The 25519-nt window shown below is 44.5% G+C and overlaps 1 protein-coding gene across 1 annotated transcript in view; it reads left to right on the top strand.

The window, feature by feature from the left end:
- The window catches only part of catsperg (cation channel sperm associated auxiliary subunit gamma), a 130185-nt gene that overhangs the window by 83707 nt on the left and 20959 nt on the right, over nt 1–25519 (top strand). The window contains exons 13-20 of the mRNA XM_033014325.1: nt 877–963; nt 3461–3517; nt 8147–8300; nt 15279–15342; nt 15446–15544; nt 18513–18617; nt 21028–21120; nt 24511–24610. Of these exons, the coding sequence (XP_032870216.1) occupies nt 877–963; nt 3461–3517; nt 8147–8300; nt 15279–15342; nt 15446–15544; nt 18513–18617; nt 21028–21120; nt 24511–24610 (759 nt within the window). The remainder of the gene's footprint in view (nt 1–876; nt 964–3460; nt 3518–8146; nt 8301–15278; nt 15343–15445; nt 15545–18512; nt 18618–21027; nt 21121–24510; nt 24611–25519) is intronic.

Raw genomic sequence — 25519 nt, 5'->3', positions numbered from 1 at the left:
CGACCTAACGTGGTCGCTTGAGCCGTACGGCCTCGCGGGGCCGGTCCCACTTCGATCGCCGGAGCCGTATGGAGTTGTACGGGGCAGGTCCCGACAGGGCTCCGAAAAACTGACACTGTCCAAAAATTCCGCACGGCAACGGCCTGTCGGCCCGCAGCCACATTGAGGCCGTGGGCGCGCTCAATGGGCGTGCGCAGCGTCGAGACGCCGTACGCAGTGTCTTGATGGCGTACGCCTAGCGTGCGGCGTTGCACGATGACATCACCGCCCGGCGTGCCGTTGCGTGATGACGTAACCGCCAGACCCCGTGCGACATCCAAATTCAGTCGGCCCGCCTCCTGCCCAGCTGATTGGTGAGTATGATGTCGGGACCAGCCCCGCACAACTCCAGACGGCTCCACGGTTGGAAGTGGGACCGGCCCCGCGAGGCCGTACGCCTCAAGCCACCACGTTTTGTCGCGCTAGACGCATGCAATCGCATGCTGGTGGGACAGGCCCTTTATGGAATTGAATTCTGGTTGCTGCAAACAGGCTAACTTGCTGTTTCCAAGGCGGTAGAGTGTTTTTCATACAACAGCTATCAAGAAATAGGTAGCAGTTAACAACCTGTTGTAAACTATCTGTCCAGGTAAATTTGGCCATTAGACCATTGATATACTTGTGCAACCTTCACACAGTCGACAATAAACCAAACAGAACAGTCACACTCAACAGACTCTTTTGTTTCTCTATCATATCACAATTAAGCAGATGATGACTGCAGTTAGGTCCTCAAAGTTTTGATTCCACTGGTACCCAATTAGAAAAACAGTTACTTTTTTTTTTGCGTGAAATATTTCCATTTGTTTTCTGTACTATATTACTTAATCCTTTTTTTCTCAGGCCTTCGTAATGGATCGAAGCTTTTATGAAGGACAAAGTTTATCAGGAGAAGACCTGATATTGGTTTCAGTTTCAATAAAGGTAAGACAAATCTGAATCGTAATGCAATCAACCCAAGATAACTATTGAAAAATATGAAAATAACAGACGAGGTGACCTAATATTTGATAACTTTTAGACTTTTAGCATTCGGAGATACAGAGCAGATACAGGCCCTTCTGCCACCGAGTCCGTGCAGACCAGCGATCTGGTACACTAACCTTCACACACTAGGGACATTTTTACAATTTTACAAATTATTGAAGCCAATTAACCTGCAAATCTGTAAATTTTTGCAGTGTGGGAGGAAACCAGAGCACCCGGAGAAAACCCATTTGGTCCCAAGGAGAACGTACAAACCCCGTACAGACAGCACCCGTAGTCGGGATCAAACCCAGGTCTCTGGCGCTGTAAGGCAGCAACTCTACCGTTGCACCACTGCGCCACTGCTCCGCCCCGAACAGATATAGATATGGATTTCACAAAAGTTGTTTACGAAAGAAAAGGGATCTAAAAGGGCCAAGAAATTCATTGAGGGAATTTTTGAGCAGCCAGACTAGACAGTTGTCTGCTATCTGCTGGGGGCAATTGGTGGAAAAGACAAAGCTGTGGAGAGGTAAAGCCACAAGGCAATATAAAATAGGTGAATGATCATTTTATATAGCAGGAAGAACTAATTCTTGTGAATGGATTAAGTCAATTAATTAATTAATTGATTCTTGCAAATACACTGTAAATGGATCGATTGTAATCATCCCCAGAGCTATAGCTGCTCTGAACCGGCCCGGCTGAGCGCCCCCACCGCCATGAACTGTCTCCCTCGGATGGTCACGTCGCACATCGACCCGGCACAGACTGATTTGCACGCACTTTTTACTGTTTTACCGTTTAACTTTTTTTTATAATTCATGTTTCACACAGAGAGTGGTGAATCTGTGGAATTCTCTGCCACAGAAGGTAGTTGAGGCCAGTTCATTGGCTATATTTAAGAGGGAGTTAGATGTGGCCCTTGTGGCTAAAGGGATCAGGGGGTATGGAGAGAAGGCAGGGATGGGATACTGAGTTGGATGATCAGCCATGATCATATCGAATGGCGGTGCAGGCTCGAAGGGCCGAATGGCCTACTCCTGCACCTATTTTCTATGTATTTATGTTTCTACGTTTCTCTGGGTATCTACATTTTAGTTGTTTAAGTTATGACATTGGATGGAAGCTGCATACCAAATCTCGTTGCACCTATGTGCAATGACAATAAACGATATTATTATTATTATTATTATTATTATTATTATGTATTGTATTTCTGCTGACTGGTTAGCACGTAACAAAAGCATTTCACTGTACCTCGGTACACGTGACAATAAACTAAACTGAATATGGAACTGAACTGAACTGAACTGTAATGTGCAGTTCGCAAACGTCTTATTTTATCGAGCCTAGGCATTGAGCTGTTGACCTATACAGATTATGGAGCCTTGCTGACAGAGGTGTTTGAACTTTAACACGTTCAGCTGGAGAATATTGATAAATTAGTCAGAGCAATGGCAGGTGGACTTTAATCCTGAGAAACATGAGGTGATGGATTTTTGGAGGACTAATAAGGATTGATACATACACACTCAATAGTAGGGCCCTAGGAATTGTTGAGGAACAGAGTGACCTTTGTGTATGTGCATAGACCTCTGAAGGTGGTAACATAAGCACTTAGGCACAACAGAGGATGTACTTCCTACGGCAGCTGAGGAAGCACAATCTGCCACAGGCAATGATGGTCCAATTCTACACGGCCATCGTAGAGTCTGTTCTCACCTTCTCCCTCATGGTCTGGTTTGGCTCAGCCACCAAGCACGACACCTGGAGGCTGCAGCGAATCGTCCGATCAGCAGAGAAGATTATTGGCTGCAACCTTCCCTCCATTGATGAACTGTACACTGCAAGGGCCAGGAAGCGAGTGGGCAAGATCATCTCTGACCCCTCTCACCCTGCCCACATTTAATGGCCCAGTATTATGAAAGGGTGCACCATTGTACCCAAAGGTAATTACAGTAATATGAACTATCAAAGATGCAAATGAATAAATGGAGCAGGAAAAATGTTCCCAATGTTGAGCGAGTCCAGAACCAGGGGCCACAGTCTTAGAATAAAGGGGAGGCCATTTAAGACTGAGGTGAGAAAAAAACCTTTTCACCCAGAGAGTTGTGAATTTGTGGAATTCCCTGCCACAGAGGGCAGTGGAGGCCAAATCACTGGATGGATTTAAGAGAGAGTTAGATAGAGCTCTTGGGGCTAGTGGAATCGAGGGATATGGGGAGAAGGCAGACACGGGTTATTGATTGGGGACGATCAGCCATGATCACAATGAATGGTGGTGCTGGCTCGAAGGGCCGAATGGCCTCCCCCAGCAGCTATTTTCGATGTTTCTATGTCTTTATATATCATAAACCTTATTTACAAGAGGAGTTAGTTGGTGAGGGTAGTGAGTTGCTCGTGACACTCAGCAAGAACGTTGATTTAATTACAACTGAACTCTCTTTTTCAGGTAGTCAATTCTGACCTTGCCTGCTTTTCGGAGTTTGGGAGTCAGGTTATGATGCAGGTAACAAAATAAAAACTCTTACTTAATGCTCTTACAATGAAAATGTCACGTAGCTCAGCTCATAGCAATGCTTGTGTTGTTTTGTAAGCCTCCGTTCATCACTTTTACTGTTCACTTCCAGTTTATATTGTGAATGCAGAAATAAATAATAGGAGATTTTACTTCGGAGTCACGTGAGTGACTACGTCAAGAACCCGCCAGGACGCATGCGTGTCATATCGTCTAACGCATTGCGTACGACTGGCAGGCTGAACGCGATTCTCCTGCCAGCAGTCAGACCTGAAGGTAAGTTTTAAAAACTTTTTCCAGGTTTTATCTTCCTGCAGGAACCTCTACTTAGATACCCCCCCCGCCCCCCCCCCACCCCCACCCCACATATAGCCGCTTTAAAGACCGCGGAATGCGGGAGCGGACGGAGGTGAATTCGCCTCTCAGGCCGCTGGCGTTGGAACCAGCAGCTTCACACTGGTGCCGGTGTCATCTGGGGGGGGGGGGGGGGGTGAAACATCGGGGATACCCCGTGACACAAGCCGCTTTAAAGGAATGCGGGAGCGGGCGGCGGTGAATTCGCCTCTCAGGCCGCTGGCGTTGGAACCAGCAGCTTCATACTGGTGCCGGTGGCACCTGGGAAAACACAGCGGGGGTACTCCGACACAGCCGCTTGAAAGACCACGAAATATGGGCAGCGGGCGGCGGAGAAGTCGTCTCTCGGGACGTTGGCGTTGGAGCCAGCGGCTTCATACTGGTGCCAATGGCACCTTCACAGTGGGGATACACCCCGACAATGTATATCGCGGCTATCTCTTTCACAGGGCCCGCGGGGATATCCCTGCTGCAAGAACCACGGGGATACCCAGCACGGCGGCGGGGGGGGGAAAGGCCCGACTACAAGGGAATCCCGGCTGCATACAAGGACCTCAAGACCCCGCAGCAGAAGGTTTAAAACAGGACCTGCAGGTAAATTCTTTACTCTCAGGTTGTTTAAGTTCTATTTATGTGAGGATGTGTTACAGGAAAGGAACCATGGACTAAGTCCAAATGGAGACTGACTGTGGAGGACCGCGGGAGTGCGGGCAGTCAGCAGCGGTTGGCTACACCTGGACCACTAATCGATCATCTGTCTCCGACCTGGCACCTGCACAGTCGGAATAGACACCACAGACTGGCGGGAAGGCCAAGCAAAAAGTCGGACAGGCCCGAAGACTCGGACAAGTCGGGCTGTGAAGACTCACCGCCAGCGGGAGCACTGTGATCGCATATCCCGCATGGAGCGGTTGATGGAGCAGATGCTCCAATGTGACATGCTCCGGTATATGGAGTCTAGTCACCAAGGGGTCACCATGAGTCTAGGACGCCCAAGGCAGCACCTTATTGAGGGCTGCATAATGCATCTCCCTCGACAGAGGGGAGCATTAGGAGTCACTTCTGGGCTGACTCTGAAGACAGGGATTTTGGCTGAAGATACCACAAGTGTGCAGGAGGTGCAGGAACAACACAACCAGCAGCTGGAGCTCGACGAGGGCCATCGGGCTCAAGAAGGCCACATCATCACACAAGACCTCACATCTCCGGCGGCAGCACCCCTACGCACCCACCAGCAAACCATGATGCATTGAAGCTGGTGAAAGCTTGAAGGCCGTACAACCAGAACAAAGGTATTTTTTAGGCCACAGCCCAGAACGGCCTTCCTGGAAGATGCGCCAACCCCGTACTCGAGCTCCTCTACCTCCCAGGAGCAGAAGTGCAAAATCATGCACACATGGTTGAGGCAGCTCCTGGGTATAAGTCCTCCCATTCGGATAAAGGTATGGAGCCACATCGATGATGTCTCCTGTCACGGATACAAGTTGGTAATACTTAAACTGGTTTGAATATTTTCACTGGTTTGGGATAACATAAGATTAGTTTATACTGCACAACAGGTATGGTTGGAGTTGCCTTTCAAGGCAGGCTCACAAGAATGGGATGTGGACTGATCATTGTCAACAGCCTCAACCTGCATGTGCAGTATAGACTTTTCTGAATAACTTCCATGTGATCATTTCTGCTCACAGGGTTGAAGATATTTGAAATTTAACTGGATGTGGCAACGATACACTCAGCAGCGTTGCAAAATGGGCTAACTCCAGTTTCCAGATTATTTACAAAATCACTACTATCAGTGCTTCAACTGCACAGAGCTAACAAATAAGTGGCATGGCCAATCTGGATGATATTGACCATACTGTATTTTACTAAATTAGCCTTATCAGCCACATAGCTATATTTGAGAAATTGAGGTTCTCACCCGTCCAGTTAAATTCAAATTAAGTTGATACCAACTGAAACTATTGATTATTGGGATGCAATCAAACCATTTATTTGTCTGGGATCAGCTCTGATACAAAAGATTAGACCTCTGCTATTCTCAGCTGAAACTAACAAAGTCACAATGATGGACGAACAGTATTCAGCTTTGCTCCACTAAAAACCTCTCATCTGTAAATCTTCAGTCATTTCCAAACTGATGCTATTGCCCAAAGATGGGAAATCTACTAATACCATCTCTAGTTACGGAGGCAGATGGGATTAGCATGAGTTATCAAGTGTTCAGTCATGGTATCAAATGCCAATGGACACCAGGTGCATTCTGTGCATTAAAGAGCGTGTGGATATGCATAACCTGCATGCACAAGTCCAAGGTGATACACTTTGGTGGTGGTATATGTTAATCACAAAGGTACAATCAAATCAATGTATCTGGTGATAGTTTTACCTAACCGCATTTAGCACTGGTGTATTATCATGCAAAATCAACGACAACACAGAATGAATGTGTGATCACAAAGTATTTAATGACATTGTGGATCGATGGAACACTAACGATCGAAATGCTTGCATCCAGGCTCAATCAACAGTTGCAAAAAATACGAGGCATATTAGTGGCAAAGGGTGCATTCTCGCTACACTAGGGAGGAATGTTCTTTTATGTCTTCCTCCATTTGGCCTCAATAGACGGGTCTTGCAAAATTCAGCAAGATTCCCGCTTCCGGGTTTTCATAGTGCCTGCCTGGGTTATATACCCATGGTTCCCGCTGATGTGGGGAATGAGCATAAAACTTTACATGGTTATTTCCGGACAAAAAAGATGCTGGTTCAGTTATGATGTTGAATCCATCCTCTGCATGATATAATCAATTCATAGACTTACAGACTCTGAGAAACCGTTTCCTGCGGCTCGGGTTGTCAAACCATAAGCATTAGGAGTGCCCACTGCAGATTGCAGAGATAGCATCAAATAGCAGCAAACCGCATAGGAGAAGGGAAGTATTGTTTATTCTTCTCTACGTTTAATTCGGCACGGATGACTGACACATTGGAATTCAGTTTTATGGGATTATAACATCGTTAAAATTCCATTTACTGTGCCTGAAGTACCTCCTCATCATTTGGCTGCGGAGAATATAAACCACTCTGTCCGGTCTCACCCTCTGACGTCTAGATTATGAAGGGTATCGTCAACTAAAAACCTCCCAGGCCTAGGGACGCAGAGATATGGGTTGTTAACATTGTGCTACGTCACTTCGCCGATAGGCACCAGCAACATCCCTATCCTTGGTCTAACTCGCGTACTAGTGGTTATGCCATGGCGCTGAGTACAGCGCTACGGGTCCAGTCATTGCTACACTGGATAGAATGATCATAACATGTTATAATAACATGTTTTGTTTATGATTAGTCAAGCAGAGTAGGCAGGGACACAGACCAAACTAGATGTTGCATATCCCATGGACCTTGGGTTGTGTGTGATCACGCATGTACACCAGTATGTCAAGGTCCCTAAGAGCCTCATAGACTCTGACTAGCAATATTGTTAGTTACATAAAACCTCGTTAGAAGGAATCACTACAAACCTTCTCCAGAGGGTTAAATGGGTCTGGCATATACAGGAGTGTACATTGAAATTGAGTCTCACTCTACCAGGACCGCTATACCTCAGCAGCAGGGTTATGAACCATATCCTAGCGGCTGCAGGATGGTCAAACTATTAATCTGTACAAATATTCAGAATAAACCTATTGCCAGATCGGGGGTATTCGCCATCTCTATTTTAGGTATGGTACATACTTCCTCCAGGTTGAGGGAGGTTACGATTCCCACTATTATTCATTAATAGCATCAACATGTCTATATCTATGTCATGTCTGAATGCAATATTAATGTTCACTCATCATTGGCCCACTGATGCTGTGTATGACGCCTGGACTCGTTTCCACGGCATGAAATCACAGAGCTTTAAAATCTTCACGTAGTCACTCACGTGACTCCGAAGTAAAACAGTAAGATTAAACGAGAACTTACCAGTTTGAAGTTTGATCTTTATTTTATGAGGAGTAACGTTGAGGGATTACGTGCCCTCCACGCCCACCTTCGATCATAAAGTTCAACTGGTATCCTATTTCTCTAATCTTACTATGTTCAGTTCATTTACTGTTATCTGTGATTTCACACCGCTGCTTTGAAGATTGACACGCATGCGTACTGGCGGGTTCTTCACGTAATCCCTCAACGTTACTCCTCATAAAATAAAGATCAAACTTCAAACTGGTAAGTTCTCGTTTAATCTTACTATTTTTCTCTACTTCACAGGGTAGCATACAGTTAAAAATCTATGTTGGTTGCCCACCTGGAAACAGACTAGCTTTTGACATTGCCTACACTCTGAACTACAGTATCAGTAAAAATAACGTGTACTTTGACTGTGTCGAGCCAGATGAAATTCCATGCTTCTATTACCAACACTGTAAGTGCTGAACTTAAAGAAAGGTAACTTTGAGGGTATGAGACGTGAATTGGCCAAGATTGACTGGCAATTAATTCTAAAAGGGTTGACGGTGGATATGCAATGGAAGACATTTAAAGACTGCATGGATTAACTACAAAAATTGTTCATCCCAGTTTGGCAAAAGAATAAATCAGGGAAGGTAGTGCATCCGTGGATAACAAGGGAAATCAGGGATAGTATCAAAGCGAAGGATGATGCGTACAAATTAGCCAGAAAAAGCAGCATACCAGAGGACTGGGAGAAATTCAGAGACCAGCAGAGGAGGACAAAGGGCTTAATTAGGAAAGGAAAAATAGATTATGAAAGAAAACTGGCAGGGGAACATAAAAACTGACTGCAAAAGTTTTTATAGATATGTGAAAAGAAAGAGATTAGTTAAAACAAATGTAGGTCCCTTGCAGTCAGAAACAGGTGAGTTGATCATGGGGAACAAGGATATGGCGGACCAATTGAATAACTACTTTGGTTCCGTCTTCACTAAGGAAGACATAAATAATCTGCCGGAAATAGCAGGGGATCGCGGGTCAAAGGAGTTGGAGGAATTGAGTGAAATCCAGGTTAGCCGGGAAGTGGTGTTGGGTAAATTAAATGGATTAAAGGCCGATAAATCCCCAGGGCCAGATAGGCTGCATCCCAGAGTACTTAAGGAAGTAGCTCCAGAAATAGTGGATGCATTAGTAATAATCTTTCAAAACTCTTTAGATTCTGGAGTAGTTCCTGAGGATTGGCGGGTAGCAAACGTAACCCCATTTTTTAAGAAGGGAGGGAGAGAGAAAACGGGGAATTACAGACCAGTTAGTCTAACATCGGTAGTGGGGAAACTGCTAGAGTCAGTTATTAAAGATGGGATAGCAGCACATTTGGAAAGTGGTGAAATCATTGGACAAAGTCAGCATGGATTTACAAAAGGTAAATCATGTCTGACGAATCTTATAGAATTTTTCGAGGATGTAACTAGTAGCGTGGATAGGGGAGAACCAGTGGATGTGGTGTATCTGGACTTCCAGAAGGCTTTCGACAAGGTCCCACATAAGAGATTAGTTTACAAACTTAAAGCACACGGCATTGGGGGTTCAGTATTGATGTGGATAGAGAACTGGCTGGCAAACAGGAAGCAAAGAGTAGGAGTAAACGGGTCCTTTTCACAATGGCAGGCAGTGACTAGTGGGGTACCGCAAGGCTCAGTGCTGGGACCCCAGCTATTTACAATATATATTAATGATCTGGATGAGGGAATTGAAGGCAATATCTCCAAGTTTGCGGATGACACTAAGCTGGGGGGCAGTGTTAGCTGTGAGGAGGATGCTAGGAGACTGCAAGGTGACTTGGATAGGCTGGGTGAGTGGGCAAATGTTTGGCAGATGCAGTATAATGTGGATAAATGTGAGGTTCTCCATTTTGGTGGCAAAAACAGGAAAGCAGACTATTATCTAAATGGTGGCCGACTAGGAAAAGGGGAGATGCAGCGAGACCTGGGTGTCATGGTACACAAGTCATTGAAAGTGGGCATGCAGGTGCAGCAGGCAGTGAAGAAAGCGAATGGTATGTTAGCTTTCATAGCAAAAGGATTTGAGTATAGGAGCAGGGAGGTTCTACTGCAGTTGTACAGGGTCTTGGTGAGACCACACCTGGAGTATTGCGTACAGTTTTGGTCTCCAAATCTGAGGAAGGACATTATTGCCATAGAGGGAGTGCAGAGAAGGTTCACCAGACTGATTCCTGGGATGTCAGGACTGTCTTATGAAGAAAGACTGGATAGACTTGGTTTATACTCTCTAGAATTTAGGAGATTGAGAGGGGATCTTATAGAAACTTACAAAATTCTTAAGGGGTTGGACAGGCTAGATGCAGGAAGATTGCTCCCGATGTTGGGGAAGTCCAGGACAAGGGGTCACAGCTTAAGTATAAGGGGGAAATCCTTTAAAAGCCGAGATGAGAAGAACTTTTTTCACACAGAGAGTGGTGAATCTCTGGAACTCCCTGCCACAGAGGGTAGTCGAGGCCAGTTCATTGGCTATATTTAAGAGGGAGTTAGATGTGGCCCTTGTGGCTAAGGGGATCAGAGGGTATGGAGAGAAGGCAGGTATGGGATACTGAGTTGGATGATCAGCCATGATCATATTGAATGGCGGTGCAGGCTCGAAGGGCCGAATGGCCTACTCCACCTAATTTCTATGTTTCTATGTTTCTATTACGCTCCTTACAAATTGTAATCGTAGAACGTTAGAGTCGTACAGCATAGAAACATAGAAAGTAGGTGCAGGAGTAGGCATTTCAGCCCTTCGAGCCATTCAATATGATCATGGCTCATCATCCAGAATCAGTACCCCGTTCCTGCCTTCTCCCCATATCCCTTGAGTCCGTTAGCACTAAGAGCTGAATCTAACTCTCTCTTGAAAACATCCAGTGGATTGGCCTCCACTGCCTTCTGTGGCAGAGAATTCCACAGATTCACAACTCTCTGGGTGATACATTTTTTTCCTCATCTCAGTCCTAAATGGCCTACCCCTTATTCTTAAACTGTGACCCGTGGTTCTGGACTCCCCCCAACATCGAGAACATTTTCCTACATCTAGCCTTTCTAATCCCTTAAGAATGTTACAGGTGTCCATAAGATACCCTCTCATCCTTCTAAAGTCAAGTGAATATAAGCCCAGTCGATCCATTCTTTCATCCTATGTCAATCCTGCCATCCCGGGAATTAACCTGGTGAACCTACGCTACACTCCCTCAATAGCAAATTGCAAAAAGGACAAGCCTTCTGTCCATGCAAACCATGATGTCTATCTCCACTGATTCCACCTGCATGCCATTGAGCCTACATTCCTCAGCACTTTTAACTTTCTTAGTTCTTTCATATAATTTCAAGCATTAATGACAGTGATTTTAAAATCTTTTACACTATTTCATTTTCTTTAGCCAAAAAAGGTTCAAGCTCAACTCAAAGTTAAACTGTAGGCAAACTGTTCCTCCTGATCTCTGGTACACAAAATTGCTGGGGAAACTCAGCGGGTGCAGCAGCATCTATGGAGCGAAGGAAATAGGCGACGTTTCGGGCCGAAACCCTTCTTCAGACTGATGGGGGGTGGGGGGGGGGGAAAGAAAGAAGGAAAGGGGGAGGAGGAGGAGGAGCCCGAGGGCGGGCGGATGGGAGGGTGGGAGGAGACAGCTAGAGGGTTAAGGAAGGGGAGGGGACAGCAAGGGCTAGCCAAATTGGGAGAATTCAATGTTAATGCCATAAGGATGCAAGGTCCCCAGACGGAATATGAGGTGCTGTTCCTCCAATTTCCGCTGTTGCTCACTCTGGCAATGGAGGAGACCCAGGACAGAGAGGTCGGATTGGGAATGGAAGGGGGAGTTGAAGTGCTGAGCCACCGGGAGGTCAGGTAGGTTATTGCGGACTGAGTGGAGGTGTTCGGCGAAACGATCGCCCAACCTACGCTTGGTCTCACCGATGTAAATCAGCTGACATCTAGAGCAGCGGATGCAGTAGATGAGGTTGGAGGAGATACAGGTGAACCTTTGTCGCACCTGGAACGACTGCTTGGGACCTTGAATGGAGTCGAGGGGGGAGGTGAAGGGACAGGTGATGCATTTCTCTGGCTCTGCCCTGGGCCTCCTCCATTGTCAGAGTGAGGCCCAGCGCAAATTGGAGGAACAGCACCTCATATTTCACTTGGGCAGCTTACAACCAAGCGGTATGAACATTGATTTCTCTAACTTCCTGTAATCCTTGCATCCCCTCTCTTTCCATCCCTCCCCCACCCTAGTCGTCCTAGTTGTTGCCCTGTTGAGTTGCTCTGTCTGTATTACTCGTTATCACGTAGCCCACAGCCAACAATGAACCATTGTGGGAATTGTGACCATTGTGAATATCTTTCATTAATTTGGTCCATATCTCTCTATATCATCGACCATTTCTCTCGTTTCCCATTCCCCTGCCCCTCTCTCTCTCTGCCCCTCTCTCTCTGTCTCTGCCCCTCTCTCTCTGTCTCTGCCCCTCTCTCTCTGTCTCTGCCCCCTCTCTCTCTGTCTCTGCCCCCTCTCTCTCTGTCTCTCTCTCTGTGTCCTCTACCCATCGCTCTCTGCTCTCTCTCTCCTGGTCTCTTCTCTCTCTCTCTCTCTCTCTCTCTCTCGCTCTCTCTCTCTCTCTTCTCTCTTCGCTATCCGCTCTCGATCTCTCTCTCTCGTCTCTCTTCTCTCTCTCTCTCTCTCTCTCCTCTCTCTCTCTCTCATCTCTCTGATCTCTCTTCTCTATCTCTCTATCTCTCTCTCATCTCTCTCTCCTCTCTCTCTCTCTTCGTCTCTCGCTTCTTCGTCCTCCGTCTCTCTCGTCTCTCTCTCTACCTTCCTCTCTCCTCTCTCTCTCTCTCTCTCTCACCCACCCTCTGTCTCTGCCCATCTCTCTCTGTCGCTGCCCCACTCTCTCTGCCCATCTCTCTCTGTCCCACTCTCTCTCTCTCTGCCCAACTCTCTCTGTCTCTTCCCCACTCTCTTTGCCCCTCTCTGTCGCTGCCCCACTCTCTCTGCCCCTCTCTCTCTGTCTCTCTCTATCTGCCCCTCACTCTCTCTCTGCCCCTCACTCTCTCTGCCCCTCTCTCTCTGCCTCTCTCTATCTGCCCCTCACTCTCTCTCTGCCCCTCACTCTCTGCCCCTCACTCTCTCTCTGCCCCTCTCTCTCTGTATCTGCCCCTCTCTCTCTGTATCTGCTCCTCTCTCTCTGTCTCTGCCCCACTCTCTCTGCCCCACTCTCTCTGCCCCTCTCTCTCTCTGCCCCTCTCTCTCTCTGCCCCTCTCTCTCTCTGCCCCTCTCTCTCTCTGCCCCTCTCTCTCTGCCCCTCTCTCTGTGTCTCTGCCCCCTCTCTCTCTGTCTCTGAAGAAGGGTTTGGACCCGAAACGTCACCTATTCCTTTTCTCCAGAGATGCAGCCTGAGCCGCTGAGTTACTCCAGGTTTTTGTGTCTATCTTCGGATTAGACCAAATTTGCAGTTTCTTCCTACACACTTACACAGCCTTGTTTTCTCTCATTGTGCAGAGGATTCAAATTGAATTCATATTGTGAATAAATTAATTTGTAGATGCTATCTAGTACTAAGTACCATGCTGCTACCTGATTTTTTATACAAGCACAAACGTCCGTAACCTATAAACTTAATTTACGACCACTGAACTCAGACTGATCTTTTGTTTACTTTTCGCATTGTTTTACTGCCAATGGTATCCATCCACAATTCCCTATTTGTCACCAGCTTTGCAATGGAATAATCTATAACTCATTGTGCACAATACCAAAGGAGATTTACTCGTAACACAAGCACAGTTTATATCCAGCATATCCTTTATTGTGACAATGCAAATCACAATGCCAAACTTAATCAGAATCAGAATCACACTTTATTCACCAAGTATGTTTTGCCACATACGAGGAATTTCATTGGCCAGGTCAGTCATACAATTAAAAGCAACAGATCACTCAAAAACACATTTTAACATGAACATCCACCACAGTGACTCCTACAGATTCCTCACTGTGATGGAAGGCGAAATAAAGTTATCTTCCTTTTGTTCTTCCTCGGTCGGGGGCCTCGAGCCCCCGTTGACGGGACGGTCTTGACTCACGTAGTCGGCGGCGTTCGGGCCCTCCGCGTCGAGGCGATCAGCTCCCGCATCGGGGGGATTTCAGCTCCCCCGCGCCGGGCGATCGAACCTCGTGTCGGGGCTGGTCAAGACTGCGAGCCCTTGATGGTAAGTCCGCAGGCCGCGGTGGTCAAAGGAAAAAAACATACAGAAACTCTTTTTTAACCAGCAAACCCGAATATTTAAAACAAATAGAAACATATTGAATGAGCTAATTTGCAGCCTGCAGTATGATTCAACCATTCCAGTGATTTAGGGTAGACAAAAATGCTGGAGAAACTCAGCGGGTGAGGCAGCATCTATGGAGCGAAGGAATAGCCGACGTTTCAGGTCGAGACCGTTAGTTTCGCTGAGTTTCTCCAGCATTTTTGTCGACCTTCGATTTTTCCAGCATCTGCAGTTCTTTCTTAAACATTGCAGTGATTTACGTAACTTAAATGTAGTACTTCTGAAGTAGACGAAATGTTTAAGAAGGAACTGCAGATGCTGGAAAAATCGAAGGTAGACAAAAATGCTGGAGAAACTCAGCAGGTGAGGCAGCATCTATGGAGAGAAGGAATAGATGACATTTTGGGTCGGTAGACCACCTGAAACGTCACCTATTCTTTCCACAGATGCTGCCTCACCCGCTGAGTTTCTCCACCATTTTGGTCTACCCTCTGGAGTAGAAATACTTTGGCTTCACCACTTGGTACCATTGGCCATCCATATGTATATTACATTGATGAGGCCACATTCGGTATTGGTCACCCTGCTATACGAAAGATTTTGTTTAGCTGGATAGAATGCAGAGAAGATTTACGAGGATGTTGCCAGGATTTGAGGGCCTGAGCTATAGGGAGAGGTTGGGCAGGCTACGACTTTATTCCTTGGAGTGAAGAAGGATCAGAGGTGTATAAGATCATGAGGAGAATCGATAGATTAGATGCACAGAGTGTTTTATCCAGAGTAGGGGAATCAAGAACATAAATTTAACATGAGAGGAGAATAATTTAATAGGAATCTGAGGGCAATGTTTTCACACAGGTGGTGGTGGTACGGAACGAGTAGCCAGAGGAGGTCATTGCGGCAGGTACTATAATAACATTTAAAAGACATTTGAACAGGAAAGGTTTAGAGGGATATGGGCTAAATGTGGGCTGGTGGGACTCGTATGGATGGGTCAGCTTAGTGGGCATGGGCAAGTTGGGCCGAAGGGCCTGTATCTGTGCTGTACGACTATGACTCTTTGTTTCATGAAGCTAAAGGTTTTATTCCCGATATCTTTATAAAAACCATATTTGCACATTTTTTTCGCAGTATTTTACCCCTTCTTTTTAATTCAAGATATGGTGACTGGGGACTCTGATCGATTTCTTGGCAGGTAGGTGTAAAAATAAATTGTGATTGAATAACCTTCGTTTTAAGCACAAAAACCTTTAACAAAAAAATGACATGAAAAACATACGTGTGCTTTAATTTCCTAGATATACGTTTAAAGTAATTGGAGGTGGACCATATAAAAAAAACAACATTAAATACTTCACTCAACAAGAAATTCTGTTGTATAACTCAGTGAATTACAGGTACTATCTATATTACTAAAAGTCTGATCTTGCCCACTTCCTGTTTTTCTGTTTCATGATTGTAGAAAAAACGCTGCAACTTACGGCTGTGATTTGTGGCCATCTTACTCAGAGTCCCCCTCCTCTGCGCAAACAAGAGGATTTTTCCTATCGATGAAAAATAAAAGAGTTATTAATGTTTTTAAAATGTTGAGATTCTCTCTGCTGCCCCTGCTGGTAGGAAGGGGGAGGGACTATAAACCCCAGAAGTGCTGTGCCTCAGTCAGTCTCTGCAAGATGGAGAAAGCGAGAAGGTCACGTCTCTCTGAGCTGTGAACAACACTGAACACATGTCTACTTAACTGTGAGTGCCCTTAATGTGGTTTGAAAATGAAAATGTGGTTGTTTTGAAATGCTGCGCTGTAAATGGTTGTTGGTGGTGGTGGTTGCTTTGAAATGCTGCACTGCAAATGGTTGTTGTTGGTGGTGGTTGCTTTGAAATGCTGCACTGCAAATGGTTGTTGATGGTGGTGGTTGCTTTGAAATGCTGCACTGCAAATGGTTGTTGGTGAGGGTTGCTTTGAAATTTTGTACTGCAAATGGTTGTTGGCGGTGGCCTTGCACCCTGCATGAAGTGGCATGAAACCGCACTAGCGTTCGGTGGCCCTGCACGCTGCTTGAAGTGGCATGAAACCGCACCTGAGTTCGGTGGCCCTGCACCCTGCTTGAAGTGGCATGAAACTGCACTTGAATTCAGTGGCCTTGCACCCTGCTTGAAATGGAATTTCAAGGAATAGCTGCGAGTCAACTGCTAGCCCACCAGCTGTGAGTGAGCTGCCAGCACATCAGGCTTGAGTGACTGAGCTGTCACCCCAAGAATCCATTTGGTCAACAATGTCCATATCACCCCTCTGGAAACCAGTCCCTTCAGCCCCCCCCCCCCCACTGGCCACCAATATTGGAATTGGTGGAGAGGTGGATTATTGCATTGGGGGACCAGTGCAAGATGGAGCCCTCCCGTGTGAACATGGGACCCGATGGGTCCCACTTAGTCTAGTACTATATATAAGAACATTTCCAATATATACAATACATCATTTCCTTAAACATAGAAAATAGGTGCAGGAGTAAGCCATTCGGCCCTTCGAGCCTGCACCGCCATTCAATATGTAGCAATGCTACGAAATTTTGAGATTTAAAAAATCAAGTCTGTAATTTATCCCATCAGATAAAGCATAAAAAGAAGTTTAATTTGACACCTAATTCACTTTCATATCTCATGTATTTAAAAAGTTATGGCCATTTTCATACTCGGAAATTAGCATCTTGTTCCCTATTGATTTTCTATGGACGTAACAAAAAAGCTGTGATCGTGGACAGTCAAAAGCCCATAACTTTCTTAAAAATTAAGAGAACTGAATGAAATTTTCAGTTATCATAGATTGAACCATTCTGAAACAAATATAAAATAATCTTACTTGGATGACCTGAAATTAAAGCATATAATTAGTTAGTTACCCAAGTGTAGCTAATTTCAAACTTCAATTACTAGATCTAAACATCTATCCATTTCTTAATAAATGATTAACATTTTTAAATAGCCTAAGTGTGCAAATAATATTCATTAATAATTCACAATAAAACATGATTTTTAAATCTCATTTACATTAATTTATAAGCCAAATGGAAGGAATTTAGTGTTTAATTGCTGTAAATTAAAGTCCATTTTAAATCAGCTTTCTAGTGAGATCCTGTGAACGCGCTGGTTTAGAACGTTCACATTGCGGTAGATTTGTGCCCCCAAATGCCCAAAAAAATAGTGCGGGATATAATGGGGCCAAAATCAGCTACTCGCAATATTAAACTTTGTATAAAGGGATCTTAAGAAGCCCTTTTTAATGTAAAAATAAGCTACATACCTTCTGTGGTTTGCTCTATGAGACCCTGACGGCTGTCAGTGGTCGCGGGTTTAGAGATTGATTTTTAAACTACTATAACTATTATCCAAGGCCTTTAAAACTAATAATAGCTTTTGCGACGGGGTCTTCCAGCGATTTTTCGTTAATAATTAACAAGGCTGAACATCTTCGATTTGAACAGCCTAGAGAAAATCGCGTTTTAAACCCGCCCCCCTCTAAACGGCGCCAAAATCGCGCACACCCGCAGCGACAGATTTTCAGCGACGCTTCAGGTAGGCTTTGCAACATACCTACAATATGATCATGGCTGATCATCCAACTCAGTATCCTGTACCTGCCTTCACTCCATACCCCCTGATCCCTTTAGCCACAAGGGCCACATCTAACTCCCTCTTAAATATAGCCAATGAACTGGCCTCAACTGCCTTCTGTGGCAGAGAGTTCCAGAGATTCACCACTCTCTGTGTGAAATTTTTTTTTCTCATCTCGGTCCTAAAGGATTTCCCCTTTATCCTTAAACTGTGACCCCTTGTCCTGGACTTCCCCAACATCGGGAACAATCTTCCTGCATCTAGCCTGTCCAACCCCTTAAGAATTTTGTAAGTTTCTATAAGATCCCCTTATATCCCCATTAAAACATGTACACTCCTGCAATTTAGTTTAGTTTAGAGGTACAGCACGGAAACAGGCCCTTCAGCCCACCGAATCCGCTCTGACCAGTGGTCCCCGCACATTAACACGATCCTACACCCACTAGGGATAATTTACACATACACCGAGTCAATTAACCTACATACCTGTACCTGGGAAGAAACTAAAGATCTTGGAGAAAACCCACGCAGATCAAGGGGAGAAGGTACAAACTCCGTACAGACAGCACCCGTAGTCGGGATCGGACCCGGGTCTCCGGCGCTGCAAGCGCTGTAAGGCAGCAACTCTACCGCTGCTCTGCCGTGCCACCCAATTGTATTCAGATAAACAAGATACCCCACACCCACACGGAATAAAAAGTTCTTCATGAACCTGTATGATGTGTGTGGACAAGATTAATCCATTTTTTACTTCATCAGGAAAAGTTACACATCAATATGGACAACTGCAGAAGAAAAACCAGGCGTTGAATATTATACAAACCAAGGCTTCCTTATTTTCCGAAGTGATATCTTTGGAATTCGGTGAGTGAGGCTAGTGGCAAGTGCAACCTTAAATAAGCTCTGAACTACAGAGACTGTTATTGTTAATATTGCACTATTATTTGTGTATACACACACACACACACACGTACACACATGTACACATAAAAAAACTAACAAACAAATATATATGTATATACACAGCTACACACATATATATACGATATATATATATATATATATAGAAATATATACACACACACATAAATATATATATGATATATACACACATACACACACACAAATATATATGTGTAAGATATATAGATATATGATCTGTTTAGATATGTATATGTGAGTATGTGTATATATACACCTACCAAACTTTATTTTTCTCCTTAATTATATTGTTTACAGTGTACTATGTTTACATATTCTGTTGTGCCGCTGCAAGTAAGAATACCATTGTTCTATTTGGGACATATAACAATAAAATACTCTTGACTTGAACATCAACTGATTCTCCTACATTTTATATTTTTCCACTTAATAGGCCTGTCCCACTTAGGTGATTTTTCAGGCGACTGCCGGCGACTGTCAAGTTCCTTGTCAAGGAGACATCGCTTCCTTCACCAGCCCGTTATGCAGGCGGGGGGAAGTTAATTGCCTTCGGTTAAATTGTAAATTGTCTCAAGTGTGTAGAATGGTATTGGTGAACGGGGTGATTGCTGGTTGGCATGGACTCAGTGGGCTGAAGGGCCTGTTTCCGCACTGTATCTCCAAAGGAAAATAACAGGGTAAGTAGGACTTATCGGAAAGTCCTACATCTGAGAAAGAACATGCTGGGCACGCGGTGCAGCGGGTAGAGCTGCTGCCTCACAGCACCAGAGACCTGGGTTTGATCCTGACCTCGGGTGCTGTCTGTGTGGTGTTTGCACGTTCTCCCTGTGACCGTGTGGATTTCCTCCAGGTGCTCTGGTTTCCTCCCACACCCCAAAACGTGCGGGTTCGTAGGTTAATGGGCCACTGTAACAATTGTCCCTGCGTAGGGAGTGGATGAGAAAGTGGGATTACATAGAGCTAGCACAAATGGGTGATCGATGGTTGCTGCCGACTTCGTGAAAAGAAGAGCCTGTTTCCATGCTGTATTTTTTAACTTAAACATTTTCTCTTTCATATATAAACTGGGGAAACTTCTAAAGAATTCTGTCCATTTCCCATTCTCCAATGCATGAATATTATCTGAAGAAATTTCCTCTTTCATATACAAAATATTTGTATCGATATTATACACTGTGTAGCGGTTGCGTGGAAAGCCCAGGATGAAGGCGAGGAGCCAGATGAATTCTTTAATTAGTACAGCACACTACTCTCTGCTTCAGTGCCGCTCCGACTGCCACTGAGAGCCCCTGCTCTTATACTCGTAGCTGGGTCCCGCCCCTGAACCAGCCCATTAAGTGCCGAGTGGGGTGAACCATGGAGTAGGGAGGGGGTGAACCACCACAACTGATTGTTATCACAACCTGTCCATTTTCTATAGTTCCCTCAGGTGAGAGTCTTGGATGCTCATGTTTTTCCATCTATCATGGTTGGTATGATTCATGGCAAGCATATTACGTCTTTATATATAGGCTCTCATATAAATCAAAAGGTGGGAACTATACAAAGAAGTATTATGTACATTTTATCTAATGAGCATGGCAGAGCTCTTGGACTATCATGCTTCCCATTTCTTTGTCTCCACCATCTAATGCAATTAAGATGGTTCATTCTGCAGTCATTTTTCCATTTCCAATTGACAAACCTAACCTAATATCATCAACCATCAACATTATCAATAGGCCAACTGGTAATCGAGGGTAGCAGAAACTTGAAGGAATCATATTCTAGTGAAAGGAGATGGCTGTGGCTTCCCCACAGCCTTCAGGCTATTAAACACTACATCAAACAAACTCTGAACTATAACAGCCTATTGCACTTTATCTGTTTATTTATGTGTGTATATATGGTCTATGGTATATAGACACACTAAACTGTTCTGTATTTATGCTTACAATACTCTGTTGTGCTGCAGCAAGCAAGAATTTCATTGTCCTATATGGCCTATCCCACTTTCACGACCTAATTCACAACCTTTTTTACTCGTGGACATTTTTCATCAGGCTAGAAAAAACGCCCCGACCTACTTGATGCCACGAGTACCTACGACTAGCATCACGGCCTGCTACGACCTACCTACGACCTACCTACGACCTCGTGATAACCATGCTGCGAGTATGAGTCAAGGGCAAACTCAGCAGACGTCGTGAATTAGGTCGTGAAAGTGGGACAGGCCCTTATCCTGGACACATGACAATAAACTCTCTTGACTCTCTTGACTCTAGAACCAAGTGTAAATGTGATCGGATGTAATATTAACCTTATTGAGCTTTGTGATATATTTTTGGTCTAGGTGGATTTGCCAAAAGAATTCGCCCTGCAATGATGTATCAGCAGAAGGACTTAAAGGGCCAGAATATTTTTTTGTCATTGAGGTATCTAATAGGTGAGAAATTAAGAATTACTTTGAAATGAAATGGCATACTGTTGAAGAAATGTGATACTTTTCAGCTGATCAATTAAGGTGATGTTTTGACAAAGGTGATTTTACTGGTAGATGACACATTGCTGGAGTAACTTGTAGTTGGTTAGTTGCCTAAAATTGGAGACATCAATATTCATACTATTGGGTTGTAAGCTATCCAAGTGGAAAATGAGATAATGTTCTTCCAGTTTGCGTATGGCTTCACTCTGGCAATGAAGGAGGCCAAGGACAGAAAGGTCAGTATGGGAAAGGGAGTTAAAATGTGGAGTTAAACAGGAGATGGATGCAGTAGGCCTTGGAGGAATTGAGCAGATGTTCGGTGAAATTGTCGCCTGGTCTACACTTGGTCTTGCTGAGATAAAAGGAGCCACATCGGTAGCACCGAATGCAGTAGATGAGGTTAGAGGAAGTGTGTGTGAAACATAGAAACATAGAAAATAGGTGCAGTAGTAGACCATTTGGACCTTCGAGCCTGAACCACCATTCAATATGATCATGGCTGATCATCCAACTCAGCATCCTGTACCTGCTTTCTCTCCATACCCCTTGATCCCTTTAGCCACAAGGGCCACATCTAACTCCCTCTTAAATATAGCCAATGAACTGGCCTCAACTACCTTCTGTGGCAGAGAATTCCAGAGATTCACCACTCTCTGTGTGAAAAATGATTTTCTCATCTCGATCCTAAAAGATTTCCCCTTTATCCTTAAACTGTGACCCCTTGTTCTAGACTTCCCCAACATTGGGAACAATCTTCCTGCATCTAGCCTGTCCAATCCCTTAAGAATTTTGTAAGTTTCTATAAGATCCCTCCTCAATCTTCTAAATTCTAGCGAGTACAAGCCGAGTCTATCCAGTCTTTCTTCATATGAAAGTCCTGACATCCCAGGAATCAGTCTGGTGAACCTTCTCTGTACTCCCTCTATGGCAAGAATGTCTTTCCTCAGATTTGGAGACCAAAACTGTACACAATACTCCAGGTGTGGTCTCACCAAGACCCTGTGAAGCTCTTGTCTTCTCTGGAATGTCTGCTGGGGTCCCTGTATGGATGTGAGGAAGGAAGTATAGGGACAGGCGCTACATCTCTTGAAGGCACAGGGGGAAGTGCCTGCCAAGGGGATCGTTTAGAAGAGAATGGATGCGTGAACCAAGGAGTTGTGGAAAGAGTGGTTTCCACAGAAATGGTTGGGGATGCTAAAGCAGTTATCGGAATTTGTTGGGTCTAGAGGCTATCAAAGCAGAAGGCAGCTGTATCACAGATGCCAATATTATAGGAACGGATAAAGGAATATGCATGTAAATTAAGATAAATCTGGACAAAAGTTCATTCTACGAAGGTACTATCAAATGTTTGTGCTTGCGTTACTGGGAAGAGGCAAGATAGAAATCCAGGTACAAAACACAATTTCATGGGATGGTCTGTGGATATGTAGGATAACTTTAAAACCAGGTGATGGTGGAAAACAAACAAAAGGAAATTATTTTATATTCAGTTCAGTGGAAGAGGTAACACAAGTTTGATACTATGACAGGTATTGATATAGACTAAAAAATGCTGGAGTAACCAGGCTCTCTGGAGAAAAGGAATCAGTGACGTTTCAGGTCAAGACCCACCTTCAGTCTGAAGAAGGGTCTCGACTTGAAACGTCACCTATTACTTTTCTCCAGAGATGCTGCCTGACCCGTTTAGTTACTCCAGCATTTTGTGTATATCCTCGTGTGTAACCCAGCATCTGCAGTTCCTTCCAACACAGAGTAATTATATAAGTGTGTAAGGAAATAATATTTTCAAAGTCTGAAGAAGGGTCTCGACCTAAAACATCACCCATTCCTTCTCTCCAGAGATGCTGCCTGTCCCACTGAGTTACTCCAGCATTTTGTGCCTGTCTTCATTAATATAATTGTGTTTTATATATGATAGTGCAAAGTTAATCACCTTAATAGTGAAAACTATCTTCATCACCTGTCAGTATCTTATACCCTAGAGGGTGTTTTTCTCTATAAGATTCTTTGAACTAATTTTCTCAGCTGCCTTCTTCTCAACTATTTACAAACTGTTGATAATAAATCTGAAAACTTGGAAATGTTTCTCTGATTGCCTCAAGCTCTTGTCAGATCTGCCATTCCATCAGTGTTTTCTCCTTTCATTCTTGTTATTCAGTTTGTTAAATAACTCATTTTGACTGATTTCTTTTCTACAATGAAAGCTGCCTGTATTGGATGTTTCTCTCTCTCCTTCCCTACCCTTCTCTCCAGAGATGTTGCCTGACCCGCTGAGTTACTCCAACATTATCTATCTTCGGTTTAAACCAGCATCTACAGTTCTTGTGTCCTCCCCTACCCAAGTTCTCCTGCTAATTTCTCTGTCCTCCTGATTAATGTTACTGTTTGTGTGCCTCATTGTCACCTTCCTCTAAGCCAACAATGAACCATTCTACATTCCCTTGAACATCATCTGCTTTGATCTGTCTTTTTCACACCTTATATGCTCGTTGTAGCCTTCCATATCTCGTTTCCCTCTCCCTGACTCTCAGTCTGAAGAAGGGTCTCGATCTGAAACATACTCCCATTCCTTCTCTCCAGAGATGCTGCCTGTCCCGCTGAGTTACTCCAACATTTTGTGTCTATCATGGATGTTTCAAATATGATCCGCTTCATTATTGTTGTATTTGGTATCCGTAATCTTATTTTACTTTTAATTGATAGAATGAGTTGACTAGTTGGTACTGATTGCAAATATTCTCTGCTGGTGGTTCCAGCAAAGGGCTTGGAACATTTTGAGATATAATTTGTCTTTCAATGCATAATATTTACATGAGTTAAGGGCCCACTTGGCCGTCATTTGCACCTCATTTACGCGTCTTATGTAAAATAGGTCAACACGTCGTTACGCGCGGCGTCACGCGCAAATCACACGTCATCATGCCTTCTGGTGCACGTGGCATCATTAAAATACCCTGCGGCGCGTGGCGAAGCATGGTTACGCACGGTGACGGCACCATGCGTTACAACGCGATACCCGTGAGACGTCGGGACGCAGAGCGCGACGCTAATGCGTCAGCATGCGTACGCGATACGTCACGCAGGTGGCGCGCGAGGATTTCATGCAGCACGAAGTCCTGGAACGCCTCGCGATACCGCGCGCAACTCCACACTCCTCCACGCCTCTCCATGCGCCCGTCCTGCGCTACCCACAAGCTACCCGTGCGTCACAACGCGTCAAACTATTTTACATATGACGCGTAAATGAGGCGCAAATGACGGCCAAGTGGGACAGGCCCTTTACCAATCATCAACGTGCAACACCTGAAAGCCTGTTGCAAATTCAAACTGGTTGTAATGTGATTGCAGGGGGATTGATACGAGTACATACTGTGACTACAGACTGGAGTTTATAATACATTTGCATGGTTTACCTCTCAACCCTCATCGAGGACTTCTCTTTATGCTGGTAAGTAGCAGAAATGGTATTGGTTGGCTATTCATTTAAACTAACTCAAAGAAGGGTCTCGACCCGAAACATCACCTATTCTGCAGAGAAGCTGCCTGACTCGCTGATGCTCAGCTTTTTCTGTTTGGCTTCTAACTCAAATTTCATATGTGAAAATGTACAAGATATTAATAAAACAGTGAAATAAAACAGAAAATGCAAAATATGCTGAGCAGGCCATGCATTATATGTGGAAAGAGATGTGGAAACAGTATTAGTTCGCGAATTTAAGACTTTAGAATTTAGAAATTCAGCGTGTTAAAAGGACTTTCGGCTGCACCGACCAGCGATCACCCCATACACTGGCACTATCCGACACACTAGGGACAATTTACAATTTTACCGAAGCCAATTATCCTCCAAACTACATCTTTGGAACGTGGGAGGAAACCAGAGCACCCGGAGAAAACCCACGCGGTCACAGGAAGAATGTACAAAATCCATATAAACAGCACCCGTAGTCAGGATCGAACCTGGGTCTCCAGCGCTGTAAGGCAGCAACTCTACCGCTGCACTAGTGTGCTGCCCCAGGTTTTAGGTTGATCACTTTCCATAAGCCCTAAATTTCTAACCAACTTTCTCCTCACAAATCCTTTCTTTGTGTAGGCTGGTAATATTTTTGACAGATGAGGCAGAAGTGTATATGCAATATCTGACTGTTGTCTATAATAACAGTAGATTATTGTAACTGCATTGTTCAGTGGTTATGCTCAATTCAGCTGTTAAATTCTAGAATGGCCTTAATAAACATTGCAGTAAAATTATTTGGCATTTTATCAGGTAATAACAATGAAACTATTTGTCTGCCATCATTCTATGTGTATTGGCAGCTTTGAGATTTCTGCACAAGTATATTTATGAACATCATTC

The sequence above is a fragment of the Amblyraja radiata genome, chromosome 41 (assembly GCF_010909765.2).
Source record: "Amblyraja radiata isolate CabotCenter1 chromosome 41, sAmbRad1.1.pri, whole genome shotgun sequence".
NCBI lineage: Eukaryota > Metazoa > Chordata > Chondrichthyes > Rajiformes > Rajidae > Amblyraja > Amblyraja radiata.
The sequence above is the reverse complement of the archived record's forward strand: the minus strand, read 5'-3'. Positions and strand labels throughout refer to the sequence as shown.